At 30.4% G+C, this 15974-nt stretch overlaps 1 protein-coding gene and 1 pseudogene across 1 annotated transcript; both read left to right on the top strand.

Annotated features, from left to right (window-relative positions):
* Positions 1-206: 206 nt before the first annotated feature.
* Positions 207-2040, top strand: LOC114195016 (annotated as a pseudogene).
* A 3793-nt stretch (positions 2041-5833) lies between these two features.
* Positions 5834-14311, top strand: LOC114194709 (endoplasmic reticulum-Golgi intermediate compartment protein 3-like). Its single transcript, XM_028085081.1, has 13 exons — positions 5834-6266; positions 6355-6428; positions 6537-6620; positions 6762-6842; positions 8039-8119; positions 8492-8584; positions 10320-10499; positions 10681-10748; positions 10845-10896; positions 13251-13304; positions 13391-13483; positions 13655-13721; positions 13842-14311. The coding sequence occupies exons 1-13, from the start codon at positions 6125-6127 to the stop codon at positions 13931-13933; spliced, it is 1161 nt and encodes a 386-aa protein (XP_027940882.1). The 5' UTR covers positions 5834-6124; the 3' UTR covers positions 13934-14311.
* The last annotated feature ends 1663 nt before the right edge of the window (positions 14312-15974 follow it).

The following is a 15974-nucleotide window of genomic DNA, read 5'->3' as shown; positions in this document are numbered from 1 at the left end:
AAGAATGAGTTAGTCTTTACCTAATTTGGAAATGCATAACAAAAACCCTATTTGGGCACAAAAACAAGACTTAAACAATGAATCATGCTGAGATATAACTAGACACATTTGAGTTGTAATTTTTGTTATGAAATAGTAACACTTACCACAAAAGCTAGTATTTAAGACATTATTTGTTGTGTTCAATTGCTCCAAAAGAAAACAAAATGGAAAAAAGCTTAAAAATTCTTTGGGTTATTTCCATAATCATAACTCAACAATTAGCATTCTGGGTCGATGCCTCACATTCTAGAAAGAGGATTGTGCCAGCTTTGTACGTTTTTGGTGATTCAACTGTAGACGTTGGAAACAACAACAATCTCAACACACTTGCCAAGGCAAATGCATTTCCCTATGGCATTGACTTCAATAATTGTTCCACGGGAAGGTTTAGCAATGGCAAAACCTTTGTTGACCTTATAGGTAACTATTTCACCTTTCTTCTCAAACACCATTTGTGTCTCTTTTTGGTTGAGATTTAATGTTTCCATGTAAACAAAAAAAAAAACAATATTACTTGGATTTTTACGCCTTTATTGTCCTTCTGTAGCTATCAGATTGGCTTTGCCAATGCCGCCTCCATACTTGGGTGTGCCCAAGTCTGAGAGACATCAAGTAGTCACAAGAATTAACTATGCATCAAGATCTTGTGGAATCTTGAATTCAACCAGAGCAGTAAGATTCAAAATAAATAAATATAGTTTAATATCCTTTTTTCTCTGAAAGTATTTCCAAAAAATATGTTTCATCATTAAAAATTATATATTTATTTCTTTGCATTTTATGAAAGTGATATAAAATATCCTTTTAACAAACAACACATGGAAGTTATATTCTAATTCATTATGGAAATCTATTTATCTTATAACAAATAATTCCAATGTTGTTTGTTGAGAAGATGTTTTATATAACTTTTATAAAATACATGAACAAAACAACATATATAATTTTTAAAAGTAACTTTAGGATAAAAGAACATATTTGAACCATAAATAAAAATTTCTTCAATTTATTTCTCACCATATTTTTATTTTGTGACGAAAGGAGATTGCTTGTCTTTAGACAAACAAATTGAATACTTCACCTTAACCGTGGCCAACGATCTTCCAAGAAGCATACATAGCAAAAGAAAACTAAGGCATTAATTATCCAATTCCATATACCTTTTATCAATCGGATCTAATGATTACATGTTGAATTATTTCAATTACCCAAATGGAACCAATACAATCTAAATCCAGAAAAATATGCAGACTACTTACTTGAGCAACTGGCTTCACGTATCAAGGTAATCTTTTAGTAAATGTTTTGAATTACATGTTGATATCTCACCTGCAGTAATTGTAAAATTTTAATGTCACCTTTCAATTAAGTATTTTACATATCATAAGTATTCAATTTTTCCCAAAGAATTTGAAAAATGTGTTTCCTTCATTCTTTCTTTTTCCCTAGAGAATTTATATGCTTGGAGCTCGAAAGTTTGTGGTAAGTAGAATTGGTCAAATTGGATGCACACCAGCATTTGTTATAAGGACACCATATTCCCAAAAATGCAATGAAGATATAAATCAAAAGGTTAAACACTACTCAGACAAACTCCTCGGGAAGCTACAAGAGCTGCAAACCCAACTCTCAAATTCACTCTTCATTAATATGGATAATTACAATTTCTCCGAGAAAATAAGAAATTCCCCAGAAAACTTTGGTAAACAACGTCTACCATTAATCTCTCGAAAAAAAAAGGAATTAAGAATTTCATGTGTTTTTTGTGTTCCAATATAATCATAACTTATACTTTTATTTCTTACATTTTCAGGATTCAAAATTATTTTTGCCCCGTGTATCCAAGGAAGGAAACCTTGTGCAAACCGGAATGAATATTATTTTTTTGATGTTGCTCACCCAACTGAAGCTACAAATAAAATATATGCGAACGAATGTTTTAGTGGAACCCAATTATGTCTTCCTTACAATATTCAGAAATTGATTCATGCACATTAAATATTTGTACCACGTTCTTGTAGAAATATATCGTCAACAATTTTTGTTTGTTATTTGTTTTTCACTTTCTCTTTATGTATCATAAACAAGTTATACTTTACTTAAAATGTTTTATCTTTCTGAACAATTTCTTCAATTTAAAAGACTTATACTATATTGTGGGAAGAGATGTTTTTGCAATCATAGATCAAGAATTTGAGTTTTAGGAGGATGATGAATGCATATATGGAAGGTGGACAAATTAAGAAAATAATATTCTATACTTATTTTGTGTAAAGTCTACTTATTTTGTGAAAAAATATACATACTATGGTTGGGAACTTAATGCTAGGAGTGATTTATTAATATTAGGCGCAACTCCATTACATATTGTATTTTCATGAGATACTCGATGGAATGACTATTTTGTACAAGGGTTGAAACATCCCAAGTGTTTCAAATATATATATATATATATATATATATATATATATATATATATATATATATAAACATTCTATTTTTGAAGTATATTCACATTGTTTTCACCTTAATTAGTTAATAAACATAATTTCTCTAAACAATGCAAGTCTCTTGGGATTACGATATGTGGACTTTCCATTTTATTACTTGAACGATTTGGTACGCTTGCAAAAATTGTAACTGTTGGGCACGAATCAACACAGTGAAACTTCAAACAAGCAATTGATCATCACGAGATCAATAGAATCAAGGAACACAAATCATTAACTTGTAAAATTGAAATCAATAACAAATGGAATAGTGGTTCGAATATTCTTCACTATTGAACTCAATTGACCGATTCTTGTTTATTCTAATCAAAACACAACAGGTATAATGTACATGATTATGCATCATTTGAGATTCAATTTATTTTCAAATTGAAATCAGTGTTGTGATGAGTTAACAAGGATCAATTAACCAAGTTTAATCAACAAAGTATGTCATCAATAGAAAAAGAGAAATGCAAGAGGAAAAGAAATGGCAAATAATGAAAGAAACTCATATTCCTTGAATTATGCATACTTACAACAATTCTATTAGGTGAAAAAGAATGCAAACACATAGATAAGTCCAACAAACATTAAATTTCACTACGATAGGCTCAAATTGATGGCTCTGGTACCATGTTAAAAAGTAGATTTTAAGCCTAAGTCAACCCCACAAAATCATCTTGTAAGATGACATTTACACTCACTTATACACTATGAAATTTAGTTATCTCTAGTGGATATGAGACTTCCAATATACCTTCCTCACACCCGGGAATATACATCTTATGTGTGGGACTAGATATTAATGGGTGGTGCAACATCGGCACAATAGCGTGTGGGATAATAGACCCAACAAACAATTTCACTAGGATGGGATCTAAACTATGACTTTGATACCATGTTAAGAAGTGGACCTTTTACCTAGCTCAACCATACGAAATCGGATTATATAGTGAGGTTTGCATCAACTTATATACTATTAAATCATTGTATCTCTAGTCGATGTGAGACTTTCAACACACCCCACATGTCGAGGTATATTGATAAGTGTTTAGTATTAGTAAAATTGCATATCATTTAGATGCTTATCTTGCATAAGTTCATTGTAAAAATCACTCAAACAACCTTTTTTTTGCATTAAAACACGAAATTGGGAGAGAAAAAGTTATAAAAAGTGAAATTTAATTTATTTTTGCTATTTTTGCAAGAAAAATGAAGGAAATTAAGAAGTTAGTGCTAAGCCCCAAAGTTGAGCTCAACCAGAAGAGATAAAATGAGAAAACCCAAAATAAGAGCATGCAGTTGAGCAACAATATTGGCGCAGAGCCACATTTTAGGAAACCTTCACTACAAGGAAACCTTGAGCTCTATAATAGCAGCTAACATTAAAAAAAAAAACCCATGGGAGGGAAACCTCCATGGTTGATAACCAAGATGACTACCCAAGCTTGGAAGCAAACCCATTCATGAAGGAAACCTCCTTGGCTGACCTACTTAGAATAGAGCTAGAGCAACATAAAGAATTCTATACATACAGAGCATCCTACATCTAACACTCTTAGATTCTAATACTACAAACATCGGGTTGGAATTACAATTAAGAGTACTTCCAAGTACACTAAGATAAAGAACAAAATCCATTGATAATACAGGGTAGTGTAATTAAGTGATAGAAGTCAAGTTCGTTCTAACTCCTCCAACATTAATTTTTATAAAAGAAAAAAAATTATGATAAAGAAAACATAATATTATCAAATATTCAATATTAGAAGGATGATTGTTTCTTCCATATCAAATACTTTGAAATAAATTATAATTGTTTACATTTTAGATTAGAATACCAAATAAAATTTTATGAGAACCAAAACATTTATTAAATTTGCAAACTACAAACATTAATGAAACTTAGTTGATAAAATTAAAAAATATTTTAAAAAAATATAAAAGGAAAACAAATATTCAAATTAAAATATATTTTAAATGTTTGTTTACTTCAATTTTTTAAATTCTAATGAATCTTTTTTTTATACACTAATAAAAGTTATAATACATCACTTGATCAAAATGACACAAAGAACAAATAATAAACATAATAATAAAATTTTGACATAGATTTTGTATCTTTTGAACTTCAATATATGTTGGATAGTGACAAAAAAATATTCATAACAATTACATTAAATTTTTATATTGTAGTAAATAAAAGTTATTTATACAATTAAAGTGAAAAATGTACAGTATGATTAATAATGAGTTAGAAAATAAAAAATAATTAGATAGAATATATTGAAATATTATTCTACATGATGAAAATAAATAATAAATAAAAATATTAAAAAACTAACAAATGTGTGTTTTAGAAATAATTTGAGAAACTATTGAAAAAAATCGCACAAAGAAAATCAAATGTATAATTAAGGTATGATTTTAGAGAACTAAGAAAACTTTTCAAATATCAACATATGTACTCAATGGTTGAAAAATAACGAAAGTTATTTTGACGAAACAAAAGAGTTCTTCAAATTAAACAAAAATGAATAATAATAAGTAAAGAAATTTTTTTTATATTACTTTAAATGAGTATAAACATTCTCATGTGAAATGAAAATATATAATAAATAAAAATATTAAAAAAAAATAGAAATATTCAAATGTGAGGCATAAAATTTTTTTAATTAACATAAATCATTTTAACATAATTACATAAAGGTTATGATAAGATGAAAAATATATTGGAGATGCGAATGAGTTTCATGACAAACCAAATAATTAAAAGAAATAAAAAATAGAAAGTATATATATATATATATATATATATATATATATATATATATATATATATATATATATATATATAGGATTTCTTAATTAATTGTGAATATTTTAATAATTTAATACGGAGATATGACGAAAACGAGTGTTATGGCGAAGATATGTACATCCCCATACCCATCCCTATACCTAACTGGAAAAGTCGGAGATTCTCCATACCCATACACATATCCAGTCAATGCATGAAGATTTCTCATCAAAACGGAAATGGATTCAGATAATACTCACATAGACGAGTTTATTTGCTATCTAGGAACACAATTTTATATGAAATAGCACGAGTTTTATAAGGACGGATAGAAAATTATTTTGTGTGTACATATGAGAAATATAAGTGTATTTTTGTTTGAGAAAATTGGAAAAGTTTACAAGATGAAAGTGGGCCAGGACAAGATCCGAATCCGACAGACACAAAAACAAATAACAATAATAACAAAAATGTTTTCCCACTGAGAGCTACAAAAAATTTTATTGGTAACAACCCATTCCAACCCAACCAGAAACACACGCACGCGGAGTTAAAATAGAACAAGATTAACAAAGCGGCGTCGCAGTTTCAGGAAATTGCATTCAATCTGAAACGCCCCGTCACCAATCCAACCTCCGAAGAATTTCGATTGAACGGGGTGTTCTCAATTTCAAAGCATTCTCACCAATTTTTCTCCTAAATTCAATTTTAATCAAACTTAGGTTTATTTTTCTTAGATCTTCGGTTTTGGATCAGCCATTTTTATCGTCGATTTGGGGAAAGTTCAAGCATGGACGGCATAATGAGCAAGCTCCGCAACCTCGACGCGTACCCCAAAATCAACGAAGATTTCTACAGCCGAACGCTCTCCGGCGGCGTTATCACCCTCGCTTCCTCTATCCTCATGCTCTTGCTCTTCATCTCCGAGCTCCGTACGCTTCTTTCCATCGACGTTTTTTTTTCTTCTTTCTTCGTCATTTTCGTTATCCAAACTCATTCTCGTGTTTGCACTGCCTCCAGGGATATACCTCCACTCGGTCACCGAGACCAAGCTTGTTGTAGACACTTCCAGAGGCGAAACGATGCGTATCAATGTAATAGCTAACTTCCTCTCCTCTCCGATTAACGGTTTTTTTTTTTTTTTTGTTTAAATAGTTGTTATCAATTAACTGGTCTTCGTCGTTTTGATGCTGAAAGTGCAGTTTGATGTCACGTTTCCTGCGCTTCCCTGTTCCATACTTAGTCTCGATGCCATGGATATCAGCGGAGAGCAGCATCTAGACGTTGTATGTATTGTTAACATTATGAATTAAGATACACAAGTGAATTTTTTTTTTTCTCGAGCTGCAGAGGTAGGTGATTTGGTTTTCGTGCGTAATTTCATGGTTTGTGACAATGTATTTTATCTTTTTCTTTGTAACTCTCAGAAACATGATATAATCAAAAAGAGATTAGACTCTCACGGCAATGTGATAGAAACGAGGCAAGAAGGAATTGGGTCTCCCAAGGTAAACAACGCAATTATGTTCAGTTGGATATATGTAGTCTTGTAATTCATGCGTTTATATTTTAGGATTAGTTACTGTGGTAGTAAGGTTTTAAATTGAGGTGCAGTTTTATCATTATCCTTTATATTACTGGACATTGTGGCTGATTTGGTCCAGTTTCGTTGCTGTAAAATGGAATCAGGTTGCTGTGAACTCAAAGCATTGAGTCGCAGGCAATAGCGTGGTCGTTGAACTTATTTCAAAACCATGATTGACACATTAAGCTTTTAGCACTCCTAGGTGACTAAACGCATTTTAAAGGAGCTTTTTCTATTGAAAATGAGCTTGTAAAGTTGTAACAGCAGTCACTTATCTTGTTTCCTTCCAGAATTCGTTAATTTTTTTGCATTTCTTAAGATTATATCATTAGTGGTTTATCGTTATTTCTTCTTAACTTATGGTTTTACCTTACATTTGGATAGATAATTTCATATTTTATAAGACATCAAATACATTGAATTCGAATTGGTCTCATTTTTCAGATATTTGGTTTGAACAAGACAATTCAAATTGATTGAATTTTAAATTTTTTGTCTAGATAAATTATTTCAATTACTATCAAATAAAAAATTATTTAAATATTAAACAATTTTAATAATTCAAAAAATATCACTATTGAAGATATTAATTTGGTTTATGTTATTTTTTAGTAAGATTTTTTCAGTTGCCATTGACAACTTTTTTTAATTGATGTTGGTCAAAATTATGTCAGCCATAATTATTCAAGTTACATCAAATACAAAATATGTCGTTTGGCCTACATCGGTAATAAAATAACCGTATTGATTTTTTGAAATATAAACATGATTGACCCTTCTATGAAGAAACCTTCGCTGAAATTTATCAATAGATAATATTGATATTATGACACTAAGCCTCAACCAAGCCAACAATAACGGATGATCTTGCTATCAAAATTAAGTTGAGGACAAATTACGAAGAGAAGAGACATAAATTTAAAAATATGACGAATTTCAAATTCTTTTTAGATGGAATTTGAAATTCTCTAGTTTAAGTAATCAAATTGCTATTATAAAATTCTAAAATTTTGATTTCTTTTGAAACAACTTAGCTCTTAAAATTCCCTTCCCAAACATACTATTCTTGCTCGTCTTATTCTTGGAGCATTTTATTCATTTGACTTTTTATTTGATCAGATTGAAAAGCCCTTGCAAAGACATGGAGGCAGGCTTGAGCACAACGAGACTTATTGTGGTTCCTGTTTTGGTGCTGAATCGGTATGCCTGGTTTAAAATTATGCATTATAGGGATGTGTTGGTTTAATGCCTTGCGTATTAAAGGGAAGAAAGTGGAAATTGTTCATTTATAACTACATTGCTTACTAAGAAATCTTGTATTTTATTTCACTGCTGGTTGAATTTAGAAACAGAAGTGGTCATATTATATTGTTCTGCATAAACAATTTTCAGATTTCAACTAGGTGTCATTAATAGTCAAGCCCCTGCGCTTTTTTCTTCCTTTAATCTAATATATTTGGTTTCTGACTCAGGCTTCATAATGATGGAACTGAATGTATCTTCGCTTGAAATGTTCTTCTTAGCATAATAAATTGAATTGTTACCTGAATCTTGGCTAATTTATGTTTGCAGTCGGATGATGATTGTTGTAATTCCTGTGAGGATGTTCGTGAAGCATACCGTAAGAAAGGTTGGGCTCTTTCAAACCCAGATTTAATTGATCAGGTTTGTCCTTATGACATCTTGAACTCAAATTCAAGATTATTCCTGAGCATATTACATGATTTTGTTGCTTGATATATGTGAAAATTTCCTCTACAAGCAATGCTCATACTTTCAATTTATTTTGGTTTCATTCTTTTACTATTGTTGAGGAGTTGGTCGCCACCCTTTAACATGACCTTTTTTCTGGAACTGGGTTATTGCTTGATGAAACAGCACACATGCAATTTGAAATTATGATGGAGAAATTTTTAACACAATAAAGGTGTCAAACTTGAGAGTCTGCAATGGAGCTTCTGCAAACCTCTACCTCACAATACTGAAAAAATAATCATTAAAACACCCATCACAATATCCAAACATGTAAACTATATGAAAATTCAACATTAAAACGTTATAGTAAAGCAAACTAAAATAACAAAGTCATAGTGATGCCTAGCATGTGATTTTTATTAAAAAAACAATAAATAACAAAATATAACAATGCAAGCTAAACAACCAAATTCTTGAGGATTATGATCCAGAGGTTTCAAATTTCAAGCTATCTGTTCGCAACTAATAAACTAAAGTTCAGTTCATTGCTCAATGCACAAATAGAGCATATAGGCAATTTCACATACCACATGGTGGGGTCACATTTCATTATAGAGAATGTAAGAGGTTCCGCAAGTGATGGACAAATTACAAGACACCAGGGTAAAAATTTTCGGAAGAGAGAAGATGATGGTTCCCCTCATAAGATTGCAGCTGGGTTAACCTTGTTATAGATGGATTGTTCACCTCAGTTGGAGAGGCTTCTCTTCACCTTGTTGAAATTAGGTTTACCTAGTCTCTATGTTGGCTTGCAGGCTTGCAACAATGACTTTATCAGAGTAGACTTCATCACATTGTTGCAACTGAGTTGAGAATCTTTGCAGGCCGGAATCTTCATTCATCACATTCATTGAAACTGAATTCTGGCCATGACAGAAACAACTCTGGAGTTTAGTTTGTGCCACTGTGAGGTTGAAGGCATTCAAGTTTCACAATGCTGCATTTTGGGGTTTTGAAAAGCACTGAAAAATTGTTGTGGGATTTTCTGGAGGCAGGACATCATTCTAGTACAGACCTGATGATCAATGACCCTCAAATTCGCTAGTCTGCAAGTTTACCTGAGCTTTCTCAGAAACAAGTTTGCAAGTGAGTTAACTTGTTTTCCCTAGCTAGAATTGTAAACTGGTAGGATACTACAAGTGAACTCATGAGGTAGATCAACATGCAACAGCATTTAGAACTGTTCATTATATTTCTTGGTTCTATCTGGAGTCCCAACCAAGGAGAAATAGGTTAACATTAAACCAACCATGTGACTGTAAACCTACCAAAAGAGCTCATTATGCTTCAGTAGCCAATGTAGCATTGCAGTGAAAGAGTTTGGCCTATAGCTTGATCATTCACTAGTAAACTGAACTACCAAAGGATTGAGGATGGATTCCTTAGTGATTTCATTTTCAACTTAAATGGAAGAACATTTCTCCATGTTTACTCATATAATTGTTTATATTAGCTAATGCTATATAGTTTTTTTTCTCTAAATATTTTTAGCATGTGTATCTTACAATGTTTCACTTAGCTGTTTCTTCAATAGTTGATGTTTTTGTGTTATTGCCCTTTCTCTTCTATTTAAATAACTCCTATTTCAAAGTCAAATTGTTAATTTAATCCAGTCCCTATTTGGCATGTGATGTGTGTCACTTAGTGCAAAAGAGAAGGATTCTTACAAAGAATCAAGGATGAAGAAGGTGAAGGATGCAATGTGTATGGTTTCTTGGAAGTAAATAAGGTTGCAGGGAACTTTCATTTTGCCCCTGGGAAAAGCTTTCAGCAATCTGGTGTACATGTGCATGACCTGCTGGCCTTTCAAAAGGATTCTTTTAATGTAAGACACTATCTGTTATTTTGTATTGCCATTGCAAATTTTTATTGTAATTTCTATTACACATTTTATATCTTATATGAAATATCAAAAGCAACATAAGACTTCGTTATTTTCTGGCAAGAGAATTTCTTCTCACTCATCTTGTATCAAGATACTGACATGCCTATATTTTGTAATTCAGTTAAGTCACCACATCACCAGATTATCTTATGGAGAGTATTTCCCTGGTGTTGTCAATCCTCTCGACAAGTGAGCTTTTCCTATTCTAAAAGCCTGAAATCCAGTCAACAGTTTATCAAAGTTCACTATTGTGTATATTCATTCTGACGCTCTGTTGATTATCAGTGTGCATTGGATACAAGAAACACCAAGTGGGATGTACCAATATTTTATTAAGGTTAGAATTCTGTATCTCTGCGTATACTAATACTAAATCTTATTAAAGCATGTATGTCATTTCCTCATTTTTATATTTGTGGTTTTAATCACTATAATTTCCAATTGTTTGTCTATCCCCATGTCCTCTGTCTACTACGGAAAAGAAAATGTTTGAGTTGAATTGTTATTTCTTCTAATTTCACAAGTTATATGAATCAAAAGTGAGTATATATTGAATGTATATAGGCCAACATTATAATATTATGTAGGTTAAATAGGCCTTTTGATGCCCATATTATGGTGATTTTTTCAATTTTGTTCCACTATTTTGAATGTTCTCAATTTAGTTCCATTTTATTTTTTTTTAAAAATGAGTCAATATAATCCTTTCCTTCCAATTCATGGTGATGATGCTATTGCAATGTCACATGGCATTTGTTGATCATGCCACATGTCACTTTTGTCAACAAGTCAACTTTGACTGATGACGGGTCATTTGTTGTTCATGCATGTCATCGTTGTATTGTCGTTATTATTAATTTGGCAGAAAGAACTATGTTGACTTGATATAAAAAAAAAAGAGACCAAATTGAGAGTATTCAAAATAGTTGGACGGAATCAAAAAAATCTTTGTAATATTGAGATCAAAAGGTCTATTTAAACTATCATCTATATAGCTTACACAGTGTCCAATGGTTGCATTTATGGCAATGTAGTAATATTTAACCTACTCACCAAAATCTCCCGTCTTATTATATCTTCAAATGACCAAATGTGGGTCATTATCTCAATTTGGGGAGAATAGGCATACATGTTATTATATCAATTTAGCTTATTAATTTTTTTGCTATATCTATTTTTATCTCTTTACTAGCATTTGTGCATTTGTCATCTATTTTACTGGCAGTAGCGATGCTATCCAGAGTATACAATAGGCTACAAATTTTCCTTTCTTTTTTGGCCATGTCAAAGATTTTTACTTCCCATGTTTTGACAATTAAAATTGCCTGTCGTTTAATTTTGGAAATTATACTCGACCCTCGTTATATATTTTTCACCATACAAATTGTACAGATTAGGGTCTTCTTTGATTTGTGTAAAATTAAAAATGCACATGGTAGAATTTCAAAGTGTGGTGTAATCTCCAAAATTGTTAGGAAGTGATATAAGATCTGTTTGGACGAACTTTTCCACAAGTTCCTTTTAGGAGAGAGAAATAAAAAGAAATTTAAATTAGTTTCTCCATAAACTAAAATTAACTAATGTGCGAGTTAATTTGTAGCTTCTCTATTTTTTTTTTCAAATGAAATTAACGAATGTGAGAGTTAATTTGTAGCTTTTCTATTTTTTTTTTCAAATTTGTGTATAAGCTAATTTTGGCTTATGAAGAAATGAAATTCATTTTCTTATTTTTCTTTATTCGTCCAAACTGACCTATAATTTACCAACCAAAACTCGAGGTTATTATAACTTGTCCTTTTCTGTTTTGGTTTCAATCTAGTTTAGTTAAAATATGCGACGAGGCATGCCTCACGTGTGAGGTGATGGAAGGCATGCCTCAATGTGGGACCTCTTCTCATACCTTGATGACCTTTCTTTCCCTCATTGCTAATGAGCAATTCTTGAACGCTCATAAAAAATGTTAACCTTGATGGAACGTGATGGAGAGAAATGCCAGCCATCACTGTCAAGGAAAACAGTTAATCTTTTTGTTTAGTTGTTGTTTCACCCATCATTATACAATTTTGCACTTGCTTCAACAATTTAAAACTAATATATTGGTTTGTTTTGATCTTTGTATACGCTGTTTTAGTCATTCCTGCGGTATCCAACCACCACGACTTTGGTTTGGTTTATTTCCATTTCTTTGGTATTTTTAATTTCTTGCTACATACAACATGGTCTATTTATGTATGATAACTTGCATTTGGTTAAGATGTTTGTATCACTGTCACTAAGAACACTTTTGTACCTGTACTTTTTTTATTCAGTTATTTATAATTAATATAGTAATTTTGTAGAGTTTTTTGACAATAGAAATACCCTATGATACAATTCTTATTCCTTTTACTTTCGCTGTATCTATTGCAACATTCAGCGGGAGTGGAGAAAAGGAATATATAGGGTGGCAAGAAACTCTGAAGTTTTGGTCTTTAACTGAGTCGAATAATGTTGTGCGATCCATATAGACCTTATTGGATAGGACTTTGTTGATGTTGTATTAGACCTTTCTTTAGGGAGATGTGCACCTTTTGTGTTTTCTCTCGTCAAGACATTAAAAGACCTTAGGTACATAATAATGCAGAACAGCTCATCAATATGCTTCTAAGGAGGACTAATCAAATTTTGCCACTTATTTTGTTTGTTTTTCAGGTTGTGCCGACTGTATACACCGACGTCAATGGGCATACTATCCAGTCAAATCAGGTTATTGAGCCTATAAAGTTCACTTTCTTCCATTTTTCTTTGTTCTTGCTAGTGAAACATAATGCTAACTTGAAATGTTTTGCCAGTTCTCTGTGACGGAACACTTCAGGACTGGAGATGTGGGCCGTCTGCAGTCCCTCCCTGGAGTTTTCTTCTTCTATGACCTTTCTCCAATTAAGGTGGGGTGGTTTACCCCTAATTATCATAGCTTTTGGCTGATGTTAAGATAGGGAATATTAGAGTCCATAGTTTTATTAATTATTTTCATTCAAGTACTTTCTTAGACTTCATTTTCTCCATTTCATTTTTGCCCTTTTGACCACGTCTTATACTGGAATGTCATTTTGAAGGTTACTTTTACCGAAGGACATGTCTCATTCTTGCATTTTCTGACTAACGTGTGTGCTATAGTTGGAGGTAATATGGATCTTCCTCTATTCCTCTTTAGTTTTGCATAATTTGGCTTGAATACTCACAAATATGTTTCATTTGTGTGAATCCTGAAAGAATCATACTTTGTGTTTGTTGCACAAGCAGGTATCTTTACCGTTTCTGGAATACTAGATTCATTTATTTATCACGGTCAAAAGGCTATCAAGAAGAAGATGGAACTTGGTAAATTTAACTGATGGGTGTATTTGAGTAATTTCAAGCGAATGGCTCTCCAATGACAATATATTCAAGTGAAGATCAAATACCGATTGAAATTCCCCTTGGGGTTGAGTTCTTCAAACAAAAGGATTTTGCCGTTAGATGTTGTCATCAATGAAGGTCGAAACGCTAACATCATATCATGTGCAACAAATGCCACTTTGCCATGGTTCATATCTTTTCTGACAACTCTGATGTTGTGAATGTTACGTGCTTTATGGAAAGTAGAGGGGCTTTCATTGTAGTCGTACACTTGCAGAACTCCCTTGCAGAAGCATCAAAAGGAAATCCTTTTAGGCAAAATATAAATCAACGATGATAATCTAAAATGAGATATAACTGTTTAGGTTCACTTTTTTTTTTCTTCCAGTTTTAGTTATTTATCGATGAGTTTGGTTTTTTTTCTTTTATACAAAATTCATAATTATGTCGTTGAAATTTTAAATGTAGAAGTTTCCTTTTAAATAGGAGGAAAAGTTCAAAATTGAAAAATCTAATTGAATTATGGGAATAACAGATTCAGAAGCCTGATGTTATAATAGTTCCACTTTCGTTTACTAGCTCAATTTGCTTGTTCTGTCTGATCCTTCAATTTGATGGTTAGAGGTACGGCGAGATGGATCGACCTTCCAATCCACTCTTTTTAAACTATAAACTGAAATAAAAAGTAATTTAAAAATTAATTTTGTATATTATATTAGTTGAAGAATGTAAATATATAATAATAATATTATAATTTAAATAATTAATATTTAAAAATTAAGTTTTAATTATTAATTATAATAAAGTAATATAAATAATTATTTGAATTTATATAATTAATTAATTAAAACTGAAAATATATTTACATTATATATACTAGCATAAATACAGGTGCTATCGTGTCTATGTGTATAAATTTTTTAAATATGTATGATATTATATTAGTAGGTGATAATATTGTAATGTTATTAAGTTAATATATAAATTAAAATTATATTTATTAAAAATAAAGTGAAATATATCAAAACAGATGAAAGAATAACCATTGATAAATAAAGAAGAAGAGAATAAGTAGAGATAGCCGATTTTATAAAAAGCTTGTAAAAATAATGGTCAATTTTTAAAAATTTAAGAAATTATTATATTTAAAGGGTAAAATTGATATTTTGAAATGTGGACACAAAAAGAAAAATCTCTTTTATATATATATATATATATATATATATATATATATATATATATATATATGCTAAAAAGTTTTAAAAGTATAAAATTATCCGCTCTTCTACTACATGCTATCTCGCCTCTCCTTCTGTCAATGGTAGTGTAGGTTAAAATGAGGTGGAGTTTCTTGTTTTGTCATCTTTAAAGATAATTTGAAATGTTTATTTATTTGATAAATTTATTTATATTTAAATAAAACAAATTGTTTGGACAAGAAAATCAAATTTTAAGAATTTTCAAAATGTATTTTAAATAGTTAAATTTGCTATCCACTCAAAAATTGAAGAAATTTGTAATTTGTTTGATATGATAACAAATGATTGATTAACTTTGAATTGTCAAATAATTGAGATGTAAAAAATTATATGATATCTAATATGATTTGAAAGAAATCAAAATTTTATAACTAGCTACATTTTCTTTATATAGCTATATATTGAAAACAATGAATTATTAAATATTATTTAAATATTTAAATTTAATTAATACTTTTATTTTTTAAATTTAATTTTAAAGGTTCATATTTCAAAGTAAATATTGTTGAAATTGAATTTTATCTTAAAAGAGAAATTTAATTACTTTCAAATAAAAAAATAAAAATATAAGATATTTAAATTATTTTATCCAAACAAGTATTTAAAAAATAGAAAAAAAATTAATTGCAAGTAATTCAAATATCATTCATTTCAATTTCATAAAATTGTAAGATTATCTTTTCCAAAATATATTTTTATTATCCAATAGTATTTACATATGCATAAAATTAAAATATTTACGTGTATTAATTTCTAAAATTTAATTATTTTAGTATTT

Source organism: Vigna unguiculata, chromosome 8 (genome assembly GCF_004118075.2).
Source record: "Vigna unguiculata cultivar IT97K-499-35 chromosome 8, ASM411807v1, whole genome shotgun sequence".
Lineage (NCBI taxonomy): Eukaryota > Viridiplantae > Streptophyta > Magnoliopsida > Fabales > Fabaceae > Vigna > Vigna unguiculata.
The sequence above is the reverse complement of the archived record's forward strand: the minus strand, read 5'-3'. Positions and strand labels throughout refer to the sequence as shown.

Coding starts and splice junctions, on each gene's coding strand:
- LOC114194709 (XM_028085081.1), top strand. CDS start 6,125: ATGGACGGCATAATGAGCAAGCTCCGCAACCTCGACGCGTACCCCAAA. Junction 6,267..6,354: donor GCTCTTCATCTCCGAGCTCC/GTACGCTTCTTT, acceptor CACTGCCTCCAG/GGATATACCTCCACTCGGTC. Junction 13,484..13,654: donor ATGACCTTTCTCCAATTAAG/GTGGGGTGGTTT, acceptor GTCATTTTGAAG/GTTACTTTTACCGAAGGACA.